This window comes from Castor canadensis, chromosome 3, assembly GCF_047511655.1.
Source record: "Castor canadensis chromosome 3, mCasCan1.hap1v2, whole genome shotgun sequence".
In the NCBI taxonomy this organism is placed as follows: Eukaryota; Metazoa; Chordata; class Mammalia; order Rodentia; family Castoridae; genus Castor; species Castor canadensis.
In genome coordinates this window covers 44,178,111-44,198,580 of record NC_133388.1, presented here as the reverse complement: position 1 = coordinate 44,198,580, position 20,470 = coordinate 44,178,111, and the positions used below count along the sequence as shown (strand labels likewise).

The 20,470-nt window shown below is 43.7% G+C and overlaps 1 protein-coding gene across 1 annotated transcript in view; it reads left to right on the top strand.

Annotated features, from left to right (window-relative positions):
* Prkch (protein kinase C eta) overlaps positions 1-20,470 on the top strand; it is a 203,073-nt gene that overhangs the window by 110,426 nt on the left and 72,177 nt on the right. The window contains exons 6-9 of the mRNA XM_074067844.1: positions 1,657-1,786; positions 3,886-4,013; positions 7,405-7,548; positions 7,725-7,898. Coding sequence (XP_073923945.1) covers positions 1,657-1,786; positions 3,886-4,013; positions 7,405-7,548; positions 7,725-7,898 — 576 coding nt within the window. The remainder of the gene's footprint in view (positions 1-1,656; positions 1,787-3,885; positions 4,014-7,404; positions 7,549-7,724; positions 7,899-20,470) is intronic.

The following is a 20,470-nucleotide window of genomic DNA, read 5'->3' as shown; positions in this document are numbered from 1 at the left end:
GAAATTTCAGGCAGGATGTAGATCTGTGGAAAAGCTGTAAGTTCATTCTTGCCACTCACGTTGCTTTTGGCTGGGATGGACACACATTTTAAATTCTGGAGGGAGAGCTTAGATAGATGGAGAATTGCTGACATTTAGTAGATTTGCAGATACTTTGAAAAGTCTGATTCTGGAACTTGATGGTTGTTGGCAGAATACATGCAGGATTGCTAAAGAGTTGAATATAGAGAGATACACAAGAAAGATACCAGAAAAGTCTCCAAAGGAGACTTTGCCCTCCTCCTTGACGTGAATGGATCTGTTGTTACTGCTGCGAACTGTGAGGTAGATCACAGAGCATATGGCAAGTATAATTATTTGTGGAAGCAGTATGTAAAATTAAAATTGGACCTTTGTGCTCAGGTCCTCAGAATACAAATGCCACAAGGGCTAAGATGGCCACTCTAATGACACTTTGGAATGACTTCCTTTTGTGAGTCCATGTCTTCTTAGTGCCTTTTTTAGTTTCCCCTGTGACACAATTTTTAGACGAATTTGTGGTAATCACATATATACAGTATATAAATGCACATTTAATCCTGAAGTCAGAGGCTCCAGGAAACAGACATAGGTGTGAGGGGATTGAAAATCTTAATTTCTGCATATCTCTCCAAAGGGTGAATGGTATAATGTGCACCCCACATTTCTGTCATGTTCTACTTATCAGAAAACATGCTGCAAATGTGTTGGGGATGTAGCTCAGTAGAACATTTATCTGGCATGTGCAAGGCCCTGGTTTGATCCCTAGCATTTTTTAAAAGTAAATATTCTATCTCACCCCATGTAGAATGGCTATCATCAAGAAAGCAATTACTGGAGAGGATGGGAGGGAAAAGGAATCTTTATATGCTGTTGATGGGAATGTAAATTAGTGCAGACACTATGGAAATCAGTATGGAGGTTCCTCAAAAAACTAAAAATAAAATTACCAAATGATCCATCTATACCACTCCTGGGTATATACCCAAAGGACTCAAAGTCATATATAATAGTGATAACAGCACACCTATGTTCATTGCAACACTATGCACAATAGCCAAACTATAGAATCAGCCTAGGTGTCTATCAACAGATGAACGGATAAAGAAAATGTGCTATATACATATATATGTGTATATGTGTGTGTGTGTGTGTGTGTGTGTGTACACACAGTGGAATTTTATTCAGCCATAAAGAACAAAATTATATCATTTGCAGGAAAATGGATAAAATTGGAAATCATCATGTTGAGTGAAATAAGCCAGACTCAGAAATATAAATATTGATGATTTCTCTTATATGCAGAATCTAGATTTTTAAAAACAGAACATGAAAGTAGAGGGGACCATTTGGGAAGAGGAAGGGGTCAGTGGGAGAAGGGAGGAGGGTGATGGGGGATGAATATGAACAAAGTGCCTTATAAACATGTATGAAATGTTATGATGAAACCAATTAAAAATTACAAAAGAAAAGAAGACACGCTCAGACTGTGAGACCTGAGTAATTAGCTGAAGCTGAGCGAAATGGTATACCCAACCCTGGGGTCACAGTACACTTTGCATTTGATGGGCTCCTATTACAGCTTTTACAAAAGGTGTCAGTATGAAATTTTACCTCTCGTCCTCTTTTCCACCCTAGGTTGCTGAACAGAGGTTTGGCATCAACATCCCACACAAATTCAGCATCCACAATTACAAAGTGCCAACGTTCTGTGATCACTGTGGCTCCCTGCTCTGGGGAATAATGCGACAAGGACTTCAGTGTAAAAGTGAGATGCCAAAGGACTGGGTTCCCACTATTTCATGGGGACACCTTACCACAAGCTTCTGGGATTCTACAGGCTCAGAATCTGACCTGGGACTGATGGTTTTAGATATTTATATATCAATATCTTAATCATTTTATACTTATGTATCCCTTGTCATGTAAAGAGAACTACATCTGATCCCCAAATTAATCATAGAACATTTAGTCAGACGTTAAGTTCGGGGATCTAGCTAGCTAGCTGTCATACGAGTAGACTCATTGCTGAGTAGACTGGGCATTGTACTTTAAATAGTTTTTTGAGAGTGGAAAAATAGGATCTTGGTCAGAGATGGCAGATGGGAGGTGAGATGGCTAAAGGCGGAGGTTAGGTTATGAGTAAGAACTGGCAAGAGAGTAGGTCTGACGCCCTCACCAAAGATGAGCAGAAATTCAGTTGTCAGTATAGCAAGAGCTGTCCTGGGTCCTCTGCATGAGAACTTTGATGGAGACTGGAGGTGGCTGGAGCACTGCAGCTTTCTTTGGCTGTGGGCCAGAGCCCTTTGGAACTTTTGCTTTTGCAAAGGCTGCGGCGGGATGAGGGTTGGGAGAGGGCTGGGCCCTGTCCTTAGGAGTAGGGGAACTGACGGTTTTGAGTAATCTCCCATTGGGATGCTGTGATCTGGCTGTCATGGGGTGTGCCTGAGTCGTTGGTCCCGGGGAATGATGGAGGAGATAGAGTTGGCATGGGTGCAGCCAGACAACTTCTGCTGATGGCCTGAAGTTATCCAGCCTGCTTCTGTCAACAAAAGGGGACAAATCTCTTCTCTTTAAGAAGAGCAAATTCTTCTGTGGCTCTAGAATACCATTAATAACTGTTATTTATTCATACAACCAAAGAGCAGCCAGCTCAGATCCAGCTTTTAGGGCTTTTGGTTCCTGTGCTCCTTGATTTCAGCTTGATGGTCTCAACAGGGTGTGGACCCTGCCTGAAAGTCACTTTCTGTTTTTGAATGGAGGGCCTTGCATAGGACTCATCTGCATTGCTTTTGTTCCTGGTAGCCTGAGGTAGCCTACCTGTAGTGATCCACCTTCTATAACTTTTGCTTTCATTGTCACTTGGTGGTTTTGAAAGGCCATTGTAGGCTTGTGTTGCTCTATAGCAGTCTTCTTGAAAAGCCAATTTCCCATTAAGCTCATGGAGCTTAAGCTTCAAAGTATCTTTCTTCTGGATTGGTTGTTCTGTTTCTTAAAGAGTTTCCTGATTGACATAAATTCAGCCCTGTGTGCTTCCAAAAATGGACAGACTCCATAAATCAGAAAAGTGTTGCAGGCTACTTCTATCTCTCATCAACAGGGCCTTCTTCAAGAAACTATATTGGAATATATTTCTGCTGATTAAACCTTGGAGATTCAGTGTCCTGAGGCAGCTCCTGAGCTCAAGGGACTTTGCTTGCTTCTTCTAACTGCCATTTACCCTAACCTCAAACTCTTTAAAGGTTGCTTTTTTCTTCCCCTGTAACATAGTTAGAACCACAGGCTGCAAACACGGAGAGCCACAGCCCCACAGGATGTATGTCTCTGTGCTAGGAGGGCTACCCTGCCACAACAGTACTCAGAAGGAAACCTCTGTAGAGCTCTCAGCTCTCAGAAACACCATTTCCATCCTGTTTCAGCAGTGATCTATGTATAGCATTGGACGACGGCCTTTTATTTTCTTGTTGAGAGAAAGAAGGAAAAGAATAGCCAGTTGGCATGATTCTTGTTATTTAATTGACTGTGAATTGTCACTATGATGAACGTTTTAATCTTTATATTGGCTTATGATGTTCAGTCAGCAATGACTGTTGCATATGATTTAGATGAACGTGTTTCAAGTCATGGTGAAAAAAAAATGTATTTGAGATCTATTGTTCTTTGGTATGCCAGGATTTCTGCTTTTGCGCAAAACAGAAATAGATAAAATGTCAGGAATTTCTTTAAGTGTGAGTTTAATTTTCTGAGATGACATTGTTCAGCCTGTGTAACTCCTGTCATGATCTTTTAGGTTACTAAAGTTCTCAGTTGTAGCATATGGTGACTGGTTCTTTTCTGAATAATGATTCTATCTTCCTCTTCTCCCAGTATGTAAAATGAATGTACACATTCGATGTCAAGCCAACGTCGCTCCCAACTGTGGGGTGAACGCGGTGGAGCTGGCCAAGACCCTGGCAGGGATGGGTCTCCAGCCCGGAAATATTTCACCAACCTCGGTGAGACTTCCTTTTTCTTCATGTATTGTAATTTAAAAGTTGTTCCGACGTGGTGACTCCAAATGAGAACATGAGGCATTGTCAGAGTTTCCAATCGCAACAAATACACTCCGCAGATTTATTGCATTTAAAAAAAAAATCATTTCAGGTCACAAAAGAAATCTGTCTTCAGTTATATGACAAGAAATAATGAGCATGCAGATATATCAGCAAGCAGAAGAAAGACTTTTTTCCTTTCTTTAAACAAACAAACAAAAACCAGCTTCCTGTCGATAAGGTCTGGTGAAAAGCTTGAAACCCAGAGGCCTGAGTTAGGAGCTGTCTAACCGGGCAGGGCAGTGGATCATAACCACGGGCCTCAGCTTCCTCGTCCCAAACCGAGTTGAACTTGGAGATAGCTATGGTTTTCTACTTCCCTGGAATCCAGCAGTTCTGCAGTTTTTTAATTTATGGATTATGAATTTATCTTTCTCATTTAGTAACTGGCAGGAATTCCTTCCCGTGGGCTCTCAGGAGTGGGGGGCGGGGGGCTGGGTCACTTGCCCTGGACATGTTTGGTCATGCAGCCTCCCTGACTGGCCTCCACCTGGTGGTGTCCGTTAGAACCTCAGCCACTTCCCAGGCCAATTGTCACTGCTGTCTTCCTGGCCAGCATCTGCAGGGAGGGAGGAGATAGGCTTGACTGTCTGGCTATAAGGTCTGTAAGGTGGGGTTTGATGTCTGCTCAGAAAAGTTCTAGACTTAACTGGTAAATGATCTCTAGGTACTTAGAGAGGAAAGCATAATCACTGTGAGATTCTTGGTAACTTAGAAAGTGTCCGCACTAACCATCTCACTTGCTCTTTCCTGAAAGACTCCTGGCCCAGATGAGGGATTTGTATTGACAGTATGTTTCTTGATTTCAGGAGGGCACGGAAAAGTTGTGGGTAGGCAGGTAGGATGCTAAAATGGTTAGGGGATTTCTAATCTCTAGGATAGCTACTGCCAAAAAGAGGAGATGAAGGATTTCAGCCTGAGCCAGGGCTTCAAAAATACAGTGGGACTAAGGTAGACCACATGACAAATTGCTAGGAATGGTGGTGCCCTTGTCATTTGGACCAAGTTTGTATTATTTTTTTGTTTAATTTTTTTCCCGGTACTAGGGTTTGAACTCAGGGCCTACACCTTGAGCCACTCACCAGCCCTTTTTTGTGATGGGTTTTTTTCAAGATTACCCAGGCTGGCTATGAACCAGGATCCTCCTGATCTCTGCCCCCTGAGTAGCTAGAATTACAGGTGTGGTGAGCCACTGGTGCCTGGCCTAAACCAAAATATCTTTAATGTTATGATATTTAATAGTGCAAACCCCAAAATCACCTATTATTTCACAGTCCAGCATTGAAAAGGGAGAACTGTAAGTCTTAACAAAAGAAAAGAATGGGCTGAAAAAAAAAAAAAGGTTGCAAAACACTGGCTTAGAGTTTTTTTTAGTCTAACCAGGAGAAGTATGTAAATGGAGGAAGTAGCATTTAAGCTGGTACCACTTCTCTATCTTTGAAAAATTTAGAAGAGGGATTTAGAGAAGGAACTATTAAAACCACCAGATTTTTTTAAAGATAATCCATTTTATATCCTGCTATCCCTGTTTTACAGTGTTAAGAAAAATCCTTGAAGTTCCAGGCTGGTGCACAGTTGGTTTATTTCTAACATTGCATAGAAGTTGTCCCAGATAAACTTTTGTAAATTGTATTTTCAGCTAAATAGGTCAAAAACTCCAGGATGTTAGACTTTTGATCTATTATCTAGTGGTAGTTTGCTTTATTAATGTTCTGAGCTGGGTATCTACAAAAGTCACCCTGCCTTTGAGTAGTGTCCTCACTGTGAAGCTGGCATGTGGGACCTGAGAACCAACCAGAGCTGCAACATTTACCGCCAGTTCAAGGTGGTGAAACCGGAGCTCTCATTATGCTGGTGGGAGGGAGCCCATCTTTGTAAAGGGCAAGTTGTATCAAAAGTCTTCCAAGTGAACACTTTGGCCCAAGGAATTCTATTTCCAAAAAGCTGTCTTAAGAAAGTAGATAGTGATAATGACATCACAGCTTACGTTTATTGTCTATGTTGGGCACCAGTCTAACTGCTTTATGTACACTTGTTCATTTATCCCCCATAATAACTCATGGCAGATGCTGCAACCTCCCCTTTGTCAGGAGAGGAAACTGAGGCTGGGTAAGGTAGTTTGCTCAAGGGCACAGGCTAAGTTGCAGAGCAATTATTTGAACCCAAGCAGCTGCTTCATAGCGATTCACATGCTGGTGTGTTCACTTGGGGCATGGTTGTTACAATGAAAAGTATAACAATAGCCAGGGAATTTGCAAATAAATGATGTTATATGCATAAAATGAAATACTGAACAGCTATTAAAACTCATGTTCTCAGGCTGGGGTGGGGTAATAGCTTAGAGGTAGGGCACTTGCCTAACGTGTGAGGCCCTCTGTTCCATTCTCAGACTCGCCTGTTATCAAAAGCTCTTTTGAAGAGTGGATACACATGACCAATTTTTAAATAAAAATGTGTTATAAAACAATAGTTTAATTATATTTTTAAAAATTAAGTGTAAAATGCACCTGTATTGTTTTAAATAGGTATATTTTGAAAGGGGGGGTAAGGGAGATTTTAGGTATTTAAATTTTTATCCTTCATAATTCTGGTCATTGTTTCAGTTATTAAATTGAATTTTTATTTCTCTATATAATTTAAAATTTTTTATAAAAAAGTTGCTTCATTTGTGTGGTGATGCTGCATAGGCACTTGGTTCTATGAGCAGACATGAAAATTGCTCTTTGCGTGAAGTGGACACTAGGTGGCGCTCCTAGAGTCCCATGCCACACAAATGAAGGCCAAGGGACCAGCCTCAGGCATTCACACTTCCAAGCTCTTCCATTTGCACACAAACTGTAATTGCCTGGTTTAGATGTATTTTGCAATGGCTTGTTCCCACATAGAAGTAAGCACTGACCAGAAACTGACATGGAGGTGGTGTGTGGTTTTTTGTTGTTATTTGTTTTATGATGCTGGAGATTGACCCTAAGGCCTTGCATATGGTAAGCCAGACAGTGCTCAGGCCTCAGTTTTTCGAGGGAAGGTCTTTCTATGTAGCGCAGGCTGGCCTCACACTCAAGATCCTCCTGCTGCCTCAACCTCCTGAATGCTGGGATTGCAAGCATTCAGTGCCACCATGCCTGGCACTGAAGTAGTTTTGAGTTTCAGAAGCTGATAATCCGCTCAGCTGAACTGATCTTTCCTCACATACTAGATGGAGGCTTGAGACTGCTGCTAGCAGGAAGAGCTTTCCATCCATTTGGGCTTCCTGTTCACACTGCAGTTTCTGACCAATATATCCTCTTCTTTGCAGAAACTTGTTTCCAGATCAACCCTAAGACGACAGGGAAAGGAGGGCACCAAGGAAGGAAATGGGGTTGGGATTAATTCTTCCAACCAATTTGGCATCCACAACTTTGAATTCATCCGAGTGTTGGGAAAGGGCAGTTTTGGGAAGGTGAGTCTTGGCTTTGACTCTCTGGGTTGAAGTAAGCATTATGTGTATGTTGTTTGCGTGAGCGTGTGTGTCTGTGTGTTTGTGTGTGTGTATGTACACACCCACATTTCTCATGTGTGCCCATATCTGAAGAACCCCGAGAGACATCCCTCATCCTCTTTCCTGCTTTGGCTTAGGTGATGCTTGCCAGGATAAAAGAAACAGGAGACCTCTATGCTGTGAAGGTCCTGAAGAAGGACGTGATCCTGCAGGATGATGATGTGGAGTGCACAATGACCGAGAAAAGGATCCTGTCTTTAGCCCGCAACCACCCCTTCCTCACCCAGTTGTTCTGCTGCTTCCAGACCCCTGTAAGTATGACTCGCGTTCACTGCCTCTGCAGCTCCGGTCTTAAAGAGTTCAGATAATAAGATGTGGAAGATTTCAGAAAGTCAGGTACCAGAAAATATTTTGGAATGAGCTCTTATGGTAGGCCAAATGAAGGTCACAGTAACTTCTGACGACCTCTGGGACAAAATATAAAAACTAATCAATTCACTCCTTCCTTCATGCTGCCCTGTGCAAGGGTCACCTCTAGTGTTGCATACCCTGAAATTGAAAAGGTCCGGTGAAGGTTACAGAAGTCTAAGACTTCTGTAATAGGCTAATTATCTTGGTGAATTTGACAATTGCTGTGCTCTTAAATTCTGGACTGGTTTGGACCTGGGCACAAGAGTTCAAAAGAGTGGTCTGACTGGGCCCTGGAGACTCGCGCTTGTAATCCTAGCTACTCAGGAGACGGAGATCAGGAGGACTGCAATCCAAAACCAGCCCAGGCAAATAGTTCGTGAGACCCTTCTCGAAAAAACCCATCAAAAAAAAGGGCTGGTGAAGTGGCTGAAGGTGAAGGCCCTGAGTTCAAACCCCAGAACCGCAAAAAATAAAAAAATAATAATGAGGGGTGTGAAAGGACCCAGAAAGAGCACTTGGCTATGTCCTAAGGTACTGTTCTAGCTGCATAGGAAGATGCTTTCCTCAGTACCATGGACTTGGAATTAGAACCTGTCTGCCTGTGATGGCAAAAGCAATGGTAAATGCAATTAGGAATGCTTCGGGCTGCAGTCAGTGGAATACCCAACCAGCCATGGTTTAAACAAACAACCACAAAACCCGGGATGGGTTTAGGTCATTCATGCAAGCTTTGTTTTTGTTATTTCCCACAGTGGGAAGTCTGGTAGTAACAGTGAGGATGGATTCTTCATCTTGTGATATCAGACCTGTCTTCCCTTTGGGGTCTCAAATATGTGCTACATCTGTAACCATCATACCTTCACATGGCTATGTCCAGAGCAGAAAGCACAGGAGCAGAGGGCAAAATACAGCAGGGGCCACTCTCCTATCGGGAAGAGAACTTTCCTAGACTAGTTAACCATGCTTAGCAACGAGGGGGGCTTGGAAAGTAATTATCTACTCAAGATTCATGATTGCCGTATACTAACCTTGCCTCATCCCCCAGGGCAGGGTACTCTGCTGCCTATGTAGAATTGGGCTCAAAATTGAGCCTTTTTTTAGCAATGGGCGCCTTTTTTTCCCTGGTAAAAGTTTGATGTTTGGCCACAAGGTGGCAGTCGTTACTGCGAAGTGATTTTTTTATTTCTCCACCAGAGAAATAAACACATGGAACTGCCTTTGGGGTTTCAAAAGTATGGATTGTAATATCCGTCTCCAAAACAAAGGATGAAGGCATTTCTCCCTGCTTCATTTTAATGAAAGAAGTAGTGAAAACCAACTGAAAAGAACCAAATTAAGACAGAGATACACAATTTCCATTTTGCCTTGTCTCAGTCTTACAAGGTATCTGACTCCACAGCATGTGTGACATATGTTCACTGTGCATCCATCTGTAAGAAGTCCTCGGTGACCATCCTCATTCACTGTTGTAAAGCAAGCTAAAACGGACAAAAAATGGAGTTGCTGTGAGAAATGACAGCAGAGAGGATGACTTCTTAGCTACCCAGTCCTACAGGCCGCAGCTTCTCAAATGAGATGCTGATGAGTATGTGTTGCTCTCTTGTCACAGCCGCCCCTGAAGAGTTTAGAAGTGAATTCAGGTGGGTTGTCAGATCACTCGCAGCTGTCTGCAAAGCATGCTTTCATTGCAAAGGCCCCTGTGGAAATGCACCTACCCTCACGTCCAGCCCTGTGCTCACATCAACATCTCTGAGACACAAAGAAGGGGGTGACTCGTGGAGGGGGTCACTTGCATTCTAAGTGGTAGAGACAGGGTTCATGTAGGCCAGGCTGACTTGATCCATCTGTCACGTGTGGTCTTATACCATATGCCCTGGCTCTGGCTTGCAGAGATGGAAGCAGCATTCATTGCCTTCAGGACCTGAGTTCTTTTCTACCTTTATTTCCCTCCATGTAATGGCTTGAGATTGTTCTATAATTCCTTTGAGCCTTATAGTCCTCGTCATGAAAATGAAAACCCTAGGAGGGTCAAGTGAGAGAACTCAGGAAACACTTGTAACACTGTGAAGTGCTGCACAAAAGCCAGTGGATTCACCTGGGTGATGATACCTTCCTCCCCACAGCAAACACAAATATCCTGGGGTTTTCCAGTGGCCAGCCCAGACCCCCACGTGCAGATGACAATAATTAGGAATTCCCCAAAGTGGGAATTTGGGGACGCTGTTTGTTCTTGGTAAAAAGAAAATGATAAGGCAAATTTCAAATATTAATTTATTAAGTTTTCTATGTAGGCTTATGAATCCGTAAGTTCTCCCCCTAATTTTTCATAATTATATATTGCTTGCAAGTATATAGTTAAATTGGCATTCTCATACATTTGCAGTAGCATTGTACACACTAATATTTTGTGAATAATTTGATCAGCCATCAAGATTCATAAAATGTTTATACTCTTGGATCTGTGGATTCTATTTCTGATAGTTTAGCCTACAGGAACAGTCTAAAGAGTGAAATAAAATGTTATTCACAAAGATATTTAATTTTGAGTGCATTATTTTTTTTGACATCTCCCCAGTCTTCCCACCCCCAGTCCCTGGTCACTTCCATTCTACTTTCTGCTTCCACAAGTTTGACTTTTTTAGATTTCACATAAAAGAGAGATCATGTGCTAATTGCTTTCTGCACCTGGGTTATTTCACTTAATGTTCTCCAGGTTCATCTGCGTTCCCACAAATGACAGGATTTCCTTCTTTTCTTAAGGCTTAATAATATTCTATTGCATATGTTTTACATTTTTTTATGTTTTATTTATTTATTTTTTTCCTGGGGTTTGAACGCAGGGTTTTGCATTTGTAAAGCAGGCACCACTTGAGCCACATCTCCAGTCCATTTTGCTCTGGTTATTTTGGAGAAGGGATCTTGTGAACTATTTGCCTGGGCTGACCTTGAGCCACCACCCTCCCCATCTCAGCCTCCCAAGTAACTAGGATTACAGGTGTGAGCCACCAGAGCCCAGCTTACCCAAATCTTTATCCCTTTTGTCCATAATGTGAATAATGGTGAGTGAACACGGGAGTGCAGGTGTCTCTTTGACATACTGATTTTATTTTCTTTGGATATATCCAGTAATAGAATTGTAGGCTCTTGTGGCAGTCCTGTTTTCCCTTTTTGAGGAACCTACATATGGTTTTCCACAGTGACTATACTAATTTTAATTTTTAATCCTACCACAGTTCCCTTTCTCCAAGTGGCTGCCAGCCTTGGTATCTTTCATCTGTTTTAGTAGCTATTCTGACAGGTATGAGCTGGTATCACATTGTGGTTTTTAATTTGCATGAATCTCATGACTAGTGATGTGAGCATTTTTTTATGTGCTCATTGATTGTTGTATTTCTTCTTTTGAGAAATGTCTATTAAGATCCTTTGCCTTTTTTTTTCTTTTCTTCTGATGGCACTGGGGTTTGAACTCAGTGCCTCACACTTGGTAGATAGGCACTCTGCCACTTGAGCCACTCCGCCAGCCTTTGCCTGTTTTTTTAATGAGCTGTTAGTTTCCGTACTACTGAGTTGAGTTCCTTATATGTTTTAGATCTTGATGCCTCTCAGCTCTGCAGTTTGCAAATATTCCTCCCATGCCACAGGTTGCCTCTCACTCCATTGGTCATTTCTTTTGCTGCCCAGAAGCTCTATGTTGATGGAATCCCAGTTGTCTACTTTTGCTTTTCTTGCCTGTACTCTCAGAGTTGTATCCAAAGTGATTGCCCAGACCAGTGTCATTGAGCCGTTCCCTTGTGTTTTCTTCCAGTAGTTTTATAGATGTAGGTGTTAAGTTTAAGACTTTAACCCGTATTGAGTTGATTTTTGCATCTGGTGTGAGATAAGGATATAACTCATTCTTTCATATGTAAATCTCTTGTTTTTCCAGTACCATTTATTGAAGAGCTTGTCCTTTCCTCATATGTATTCTTGTCATTTTTGCCACAAATCAGCTGAGAACAGGTGCAGGTGGCTCACCTGCTACTTAATTGTAACCCCAGCTACTTAAGAGACAGGAATCAGGGGGATCATGGTTTGAGGCCAACCCAGGCTAAAAGTTAGCAAGACTCCATCTCATTAAACAAACCAGGGTGGCAGTTCATCTCTGTAATCCCAGCTACGCAGAAAGCATATGTTAGTAGAAAGATTGCAGTCTATAGTCAGCCTGGGCAAAAAGGACTAAAATAACTAAAGCAGAAAAAAAAGAGTTGGATTTGTGGCCCAAGTGGTAGAGTACTTGCCTAGCAAGTTCAAACCCCAGTACCGAAAAAAAAAGTGAATTGAGCATAAATGAATGGATTTATTTCTGGTCTCTGTATTCCATTCCACTCATCTGTGTATCCGTTTTTACATCAGTATCAAATGTTGCTTTGACTACTGTGGCTTTGTCGTAGGTTTTGAAGTCAGGTAGTGTGATGCCTCTGGTTTTGTTCTTTTTGTTCAAGATCACTTTGGCTTCAGTGCATTGTTTGTAATAGGAAAATACTAGAAACAACTTCAGCATTCAGCAGTTGGGACATGCCTCATAATATCCGATGAAGGTTTTCAGCTAATAAGGAAACATAATTTCATTAAATTATGTGTCACGAGCCAGGTATGTTGGCCCATACTGTAGCTCGGGAGGTTTGAGTCACAAGGTTCACTTGAATCCATGAGTTCAAGACCAGCCTGTGCAACATAGTGAGACCCTATCTCAAAAAAATATTCTGTGTGAGAGAGATTGCCGTGGGCACACATATTATATATTGCATGCATAAGAGAGGTACAGCTGTTTTCTTTGTCAGTCGTGCAGTGAAGCAGTGAGAGTTAAGTCACTTGCTCCAAATTCAACACTTTTTAGAAAATGATGAAACTAGGGAGGTTAGAGGCTAGCAAATAGTATAGAATTTTGAAGATCAGTGGTATGCCACATTAAGTTCTGTCCAGGACAGGGAATGGCAGACTGTCTCCTCGACAACAACAACCACCCCAGGAAATTATACCAATAAACTATCAGGGACTCTATTAAGGTAGTGGAATTCCAGATGCTGTTTCTTCTTTTTTCTGTTTATCAAATTTGGTGGTAAGGTGATTTTTCTTTAGCCATGGAGGTGGGAAGAGTAAGGATTATTAAGTGAGAAGGGCTTGGGTCTCTCAGGACCAGGGATGCAGGTCTAGTAAATGTGCCTCCCCAGTCTTGTCAAGTCAAATTCACTCCACACTCCTTTCATCTCCATCAGTGACTGCCCGGCCAGACGCTGAGCCTCCTGACATTTATGGCCTGGAATCTGGCTCTCTGCACCTCTCTTCTTGGTTCTCTGGCTGGAGACTCAGCTGCATAGCAGGGAGGGCAAAAGACAGACGGACATTAGGGGGTGGGGAGGGAGGAAGAATAGAGATGGGGAGGGTCAGGAAGAGGGAGAGAGGAACAAAGACACAAATTAGAGCACTAACAGGAAATGGGGGGGGCAAAGTAAACATTGCTCAGATGCTTTAGTCTTTGTTCAGAGTCCCAGTTTATGGGAGCAAAGGTTCCACTTGGAAAATAGGAGCCACTTGGTACCCAGTGCCCGAGATCTGCCTCTCACCAGCAGGCCCCAGGCCCAGGACAGAGGCTGCACCAAGGTAGCGCCTCAATCCTTGGGGAAGTAATTAATGAATTAATTGAGCTGTGTTTCCTCAGCTGCACTGATTGGGGCTGCAGCCTACCGATATCCCCAGTGCAGGGAGAGAAGTCCAGTGCTCCACCTCCACCTGTTCCTCAGGGCCTAGGGCTGCTGATCCATGTCCTGGTGAAGTCGGCCTGCAGGATTGGCGCTCCTGGCAGAGCACTCCTTAGATTTGGGTGAATACAACTGAAGCCCCTTTGTGAATCACAGAGTGTCCAAGGACCTTGTGGACTAAATGCCACCAGAGTGCACACTGGCGTGAAATGATTTCAGTGGACTTGAAACACGTTAGGAAAGTTTCCTGGTAATGTGGGTGCAAGAGAACATTGTCTTCTTGGTATTAGCTTCTCCATTGTTGTTACATTAAGTTATTAGCGAAGGAATTTTGAGTGTCAGCATGTGTAAGAGACAAGATGCAGGCAGCATGGTACTCATGTGGACCCAGAATTAACCATTCAGCATTTTCTGAAACAGGTGACAGCACTGTGACCACCAGTACAAGAGCTCTGGGTTAGAATTCTGACTTACCTAGCAGCCCACTTGTATTTAAAAAGGTCCCCTGATTTCTGTTTTTTTTCCAGATAAGCACCTCCACCCAAATCTGTGTCCTTCCCTCCTTATCAGCAGGAATGCTCCCAGAGGGCTCACAGGTGGGCTGCACACATGGGAAAGCAGACTGCCCTGCAGCCCAGGCAGCCCTAACTGCCCTCCAGCCACTCCAGCCTGCTTTCTTTTCCATGTGACCTTGGCATCTGGCAGCACAGCCAGGCCTATTTGTGTCCTGAACTGCTGCCAGTGGCTGAATTGGGGAGGAGACACACTTGGCCCCTGCAGTGGCATTGCCCCTTTGTGCTCTGAGTTGCTGTGACATCCCTGGGTAAAGGGAAGAGGCCACGTGACTGCGGGTTAGGAGAGGAGAAGGGGAAGTGCAGAGGAAGAAGACATTTCCCTCTGCAGAGATGAGGGTCTGGGGAGGCCTCTGCTGGCATGACCACGGAGCTGAATGGTGCCAGCTTTCTCGAAGGCATGGGTGAAAAACAAAAGAACAGCTCACCAAGACCCTAGGATGCTGCTATTCATTACCGCTATCTACAAGACTGCATATTGGCATTCCATAAATACCCATTGGAGAAGTATCTCTTAATACCTAAAACAATGCAGTTAGGTGTAGATACTGTAATCCTCACTGTAGAGGTCTGGAGACAGCGGTCAGAGAGGTCCCTTGCTCCATGTCACACAGAGCCAGCATGTGGATCCCTGACCAGGTTGTCCAGCTTAATTGCACATCCATGCACACACACGTGCCATTTCTGTTAAACTACAACAAGAAATTTTTTCTCCTCAATACGTACATCTGAGAAGGAAAGTGCCATTAATCAGGAATAAAGGCAGTTTTTTCACAATCTGCACTTTTTGGCCTTTTAGGAAGGTCCTAAGGATATTTACTTTTATCCATTTGGAACTAGGCTTCCTCCTTTCCCTGAGCAATGACTGCTACAAATACCATTTGGTCTGCTTATGGGTCATTTGTTATAGTTTGCCTTTGGCTCAGATGAAAATAGAAAAGGAGCCAGAACATGGTGTTTCCCATCTCTGCCTACATGTTCCCAACTTATTAGCAGTGCTCTATCTTTCTATTAGTTTATTAACTCTGTGTGTGTGTGTGTGTGTGTGTGTGTGTGTGTGTGTGTCATTGTGACTAATCAGCCAAACAGCTTGGATCTGACTCTCTGGAGCAAGCAAATATTGACTTGCCTCCTCAGCTGAAAGCCCCTGGAAACAGTATACAGAGGTCATCTCCAGACTCAGATTTGGGGGGATTATTGGGACCTTTGCTTTGTCCTCTCAGGCCACCAGGCATGAGACTTTCTGGTGGTAAATAGGGAAGTCCCCAAAAATGAATGAAAAAAAAGAGAGTCTGAAATTCGAGCTGTTCCTTTGGCTCTGTGTCTTTGGATGGAATGGCCAACACAGTTGGTATGACAAGAGTTTGAAACAGTTGGCTTTGAGGTTGTCTTCTGTAACAGACCTTGTTGCTGACCTCACATCACTAGGACGTGGAGGTCAAGCCAACCCATCACTTCTGCATTTGGTATGATGGGGTGTGGAGTTGTGTGTAATTTCCTTTGACGTAACCAGGTCTTTGCCAGGGTCAGACTTTGCCTCATGTGCTCATGATGGCTGAAAGCTTTCAGAGGTGGTGATTGGTTGGCTATGGTTCTCCCTGACCACAGTTGGTCCAGTTATAGATTCTCTGTCCTCAACAGCATTGTTCACTCAAACTCCAAGTGCCAAGACTGACTCTAGGGGTGAGAAGATGGGCTCCCTGCCCCATAGCCTAGTGAAAAAAAAATGAGTCCTCCAGGAGCACAAGGATCAGCTCAAGCGCTAGGCCAGGGAAGTGACTCTTTTCATCCGCAGTTGCAGTTGTAGGGAAGAGAAGATCAACCACAGGTGGAGTAGGTCTACCGTGTGCAGTGGATCCCCTGTAGTAAATGTAATTCATACAAGTCAGAGGAAAGACAGTCAAAATAGAACTCTGCATTTTGGAGAAGTGCTTACCCATGTGACAGTTTTCCGCAGAAGAGCAACCAGAGTGAGACCAAAATCAGCTAGCATCTTAGCTGTGAGCCGTTCCTCGGGTGCCACCTGTAGATATTTCCCTAGGAGGTTGGGTAGACTTCTGCCTTGACTCACTGGGGCGTCTAGGCTGGACCTGAAGCAGTGTCTGTGAGTGGCTGGAGGGGGCCCACCCAGCCGGTAGACAGAATCATACAGGGTAAAAACCAAAAGCCTGACTGACTGCCTTGAATGGAAATCACAGGCTATAATATGTCCTAGTTTTGCAATACTTGAGTTTCCCATAATTACTTCATCACTGGTCAAAACTGGGTTGTGTCCCTCTCTCCTAGGCCCCAGTCCTGTTCAGGGCCTCTCTGGAGTAGAAACAACTCTGTCAGCACCACGTTAGCGGACCTGGAAGTACAGAGAAACAGCAGTCACAGGATAACTTACTGTAGAAAGCAGGGACGTGTTCATCCAATATGACGGTGCATGTGAGTGCCTGGGAAGTGTAGGTTGGGCTTCATGCCCTGGAGACACTGCAGCAAGCAAAGCAGAGAGGAGGCCCCACCCTCAGGTAGCTGGGGGCGGTCTTGAGCCCGGAGCTGACAGTCCTTTTAGACTTAGCTGTTGACCGACTTTTGTGGGGTTTGGTGGAATGGGGGGAGTCTGGTCCTGATGGCAGTTCCTAGATTTCCATTTAGAAGGAAGTCTAGGGGGCTGGTCTTAAAACTTCATTTGCAAATCAAGTGCACATTGATACCCTTATTCTTATGTAGAGTGTAGTGAATTTGCAAGCAGGCACTGTCTCTGGCAGGTGTTGGGTTCTATTTTACTCCGGGGACAGGGAGGCCCACACAGGAGGCATACTGGGAAGAGTAGCAGCCCCAGCTGGCTTCTCTTGCTCACCACTGCCATTTGCTTGGTCTTTCCCATTCTGCTGGGTAGCCTGGCCTGTTCATTAATTGCCTCTGCACCAAGTGGCAAGGGTACCCTTTCTACCCCACTGCCCACACTGTAACCCATGGAGAACACCTCTACTCTGACTTTTCAAGATTCCTTTTCCTGCCTTCTGCCATCAGCTAATAACACTTTGGCCCTCACCAACAGACCCTTTCCTCTCTGCTAGAGTGCTGCAGAGGCCCTTTCTTCCCTTTGGGACCACCCAGGCAGTTCCTCTTTCCTGTCTTTCAGCAGTATATTTGTCCAGCAAGAGAGCTGCTGTCTTTTGAGCTCACTCCTGCCCACTTCTGGACTGTTGTGATTGATCACTCAGGTGTTGGGAAGGGATTGTTGGAACTCTTCCCAGAGTCTCTTAATGTCATTCTCATGGTATATGACATCTTAAATAGCAGAATGGTGTCATTTATAATTCCCTACCCAAACAAAAGAGAAGAGCCCTTCCAGTCACACTGCCCTGGCCTCTGTGCATCCTTTTCCATTTCTATGCAACGAGACTCTGTCAATCCCCTTCTGCCCACTCACTCCCCAGGGAGCACAGAGTCATAGTCTCCCTGGTGTTCTCTGAGGGAATGTGAAGTGGGAAGTAGCCCAGGCTGAAACCTAGACCTTCTGTATTAATGTCTGTCTACCCATAGTGAAAGGCAGCTCAGGATGAGTTACACACAACCAGGAAAAACAGCAGCGAATAAGGAAGAGCTGACCTAGAGCCTGGTTGAAGTTTCTCTTCTGGAAGCCTGTGGAATGTGGGGCTGCTCACTCTCTTATGTATGCCCCTTCCTTGGGTTTCAGGACAGATTGTAGCAGAGAGTTCTGTTCTACAGAATTTTACCCCTACTGACCCTCACCAACAGGTCAGGTCATTTTAGTGATCTGAGGGATAGGTAGTTTTCAACCTTTGCAGTTAAAAAAAAACAAAACAGTTATTTGTATAGTGCATTGTCATTTGCTCATTTCTAACAACGTGGGCTGAACAATTCTTTTTCATTTTGTATGTGGTACTGGGGTTTGAACCGAAGGCTTGCTAGGCAGGTGCTCTGCCACTTGTGCCATACCCCTAGCCCTTTTGTTTTCCTGGTTGGTTGTTTTTTGCACTACAGGAGTTTGAACTCAGGGCCTCACCCTTAGCTAGGCAGGCACTCTACCACTTTAGCCATGCCCCCAGCCCTTTTCGCTTTAGTTGTTTCTCAGATAGGGTCTCGCTTTTGCTTGGGGCCAGTCTCAGACTGTTATCATTCTACTTATGCCTCCCACTCTGGGATTACAGGCTTGGACTACCACATCTATTGAGACAGGGTCTTACTAACTCCCACCATTGAACACCATCCTCCTGATCTCCACCTTCAATGTAGCTGGGCTAACAGGCTTGGGCAGTCCTTTTTTTGGGGAGGGAGTTGTCATTGCATTGTGGGGTGTTCAGCCACAGCCTTGACCTCAACTCACTAGATGCTAGCTATGCTTCAAGTTGTAGCAATCAAAATTGTCTCCAGATATTGCCAAATGTCTACTGGTAGTAGGGGAAGAGTCTACCTTAGCTAGAAACTACAGCCCTACATAACTGTCTGGTGATCTGTTCCGGAGATAAGAGCCCAGGTGGGCTAGACTACTATTTTTTTCTTAAAAGGGCCAAAGCAAAAGGTATCAAATCTTCATTATAAAAGTATAAGCATTATCGTTTTTCTGGACTCATGGAAAGTTCCTATTGAGGGTACATGACAGCATGACAGCTGTCAGTGGCTGCACGTGGCACTTGTGGGATGGAGCTCCTGAGTGGGGGAGACAGCAGAAGCATGCAGGGTTTGCTAGCCTAGCCATACACTACTGGTCCTTCCCATTGGTGAGACCCACTGTGTGATAAGCAGAGCAGGGGGCATCTGGGAGCCAAAGATTTTTAGCTCACTGAGTATTTAAATGGGTTATGTTAAAAAGCAAGCAACAGAGATGCACAGCTTCTCTTGGCATTTAATTGTTACACTTAGACTTTGGTGATCAGGCACTGAATCAGTGGTGTGTTAGGAAGACCATCCGCTCCACTGGGAGCTCAGGGGGAGGCCTGGATGTGAGTCAGATTCCCATCCTGTGTGCAGTGCACTTTCCCAGGGGAGCCAACAAGTACATCCCGCAGGAGGAAGGAACGGCTTCTCAGGGGGTCCCCGTCTCAAGGCAGATCTCTGGGTAAAATGTCTGATCAAACAACTCCAGCCCAGAGTCTTCTCATGAGGCAAGAATGTCTAAGTCATCCACAGGTCAGAGGGAGAAGATGAAGTCTTAGCTTTTTTAAGAGTGTGCCAAGTTTAGGCGTATCAGTCATTTAAAAAAAAAAAAAAAAAAGATCTAAATAAATTAAATGGTACTTTCACTCTTTATTCTGTAGCCTTGTACAAACTAAGTCTATACAGTAAGAATCTTTTAACAGATCTGTTGTCCCTTTCTTGGTGCGACCCCCCCCCCCCACAATGTGGTTCTGTGCATTAATCTGGAAGCTCTCCAGGAATTACTCTAATTTCCATCCTTTTAGAAAAATGTACAAAATAGTGGGTTTCATTATGATATTCTCATACATGTATATAATGTACATAGGTCTTATTCACCCCCCCATCACCCTCTCTTATTCCCTCCACTCCTGCTGGTTCTCCTCCCAATAATCCTTGTTCTGTGGTCATGTCTTTTTGTTTGTTTCTTTTTAGATCTAGATTCTGCATATGAGAGAAAATGTGATTCTTTATGTGTCTTTCCGAGTCTGGCTTATTTCACTTAACATGATGTTCTCCAGTTCCATCCACTTTGCTATAAATAACATAATTTCATTCTTATTTATGGCTGAATAAAACTCCATTGTGTCTGTATGCCATATTTTTTGTCCATTTATCTGTCGATTGGCACCTAGGCTGATTCCGTAACTTGGCTATTGTGAATAGTGCTGCAATAAATTAGTGTGCAGGTGTCTCTATTGTTTGCTGACTTTGACTCCTTGAGTGTATGCTGAGGAATGGTATAGCAGAATCATATGGTAGGTGTATTTTTAGTTTTTTGAGAAACTTCCACCTGATTTCCATAGCAGCTGCACTAATTTACATTCCCACCAACAGTGTATAAGGTTCCTTTTTTCCCCACGTCCTCTTCAGTTATTTGTTGTTATTAGCTTCCTTGATGATGGCTGTTATGACTAGGGTAAGATGGAATCTCAATGTAGTTTTGATCTGCATTTCCCATATGGCTAAAGATTAAACCAAAATGACTGTAAAAGGAATTGCACTATGTGAAAT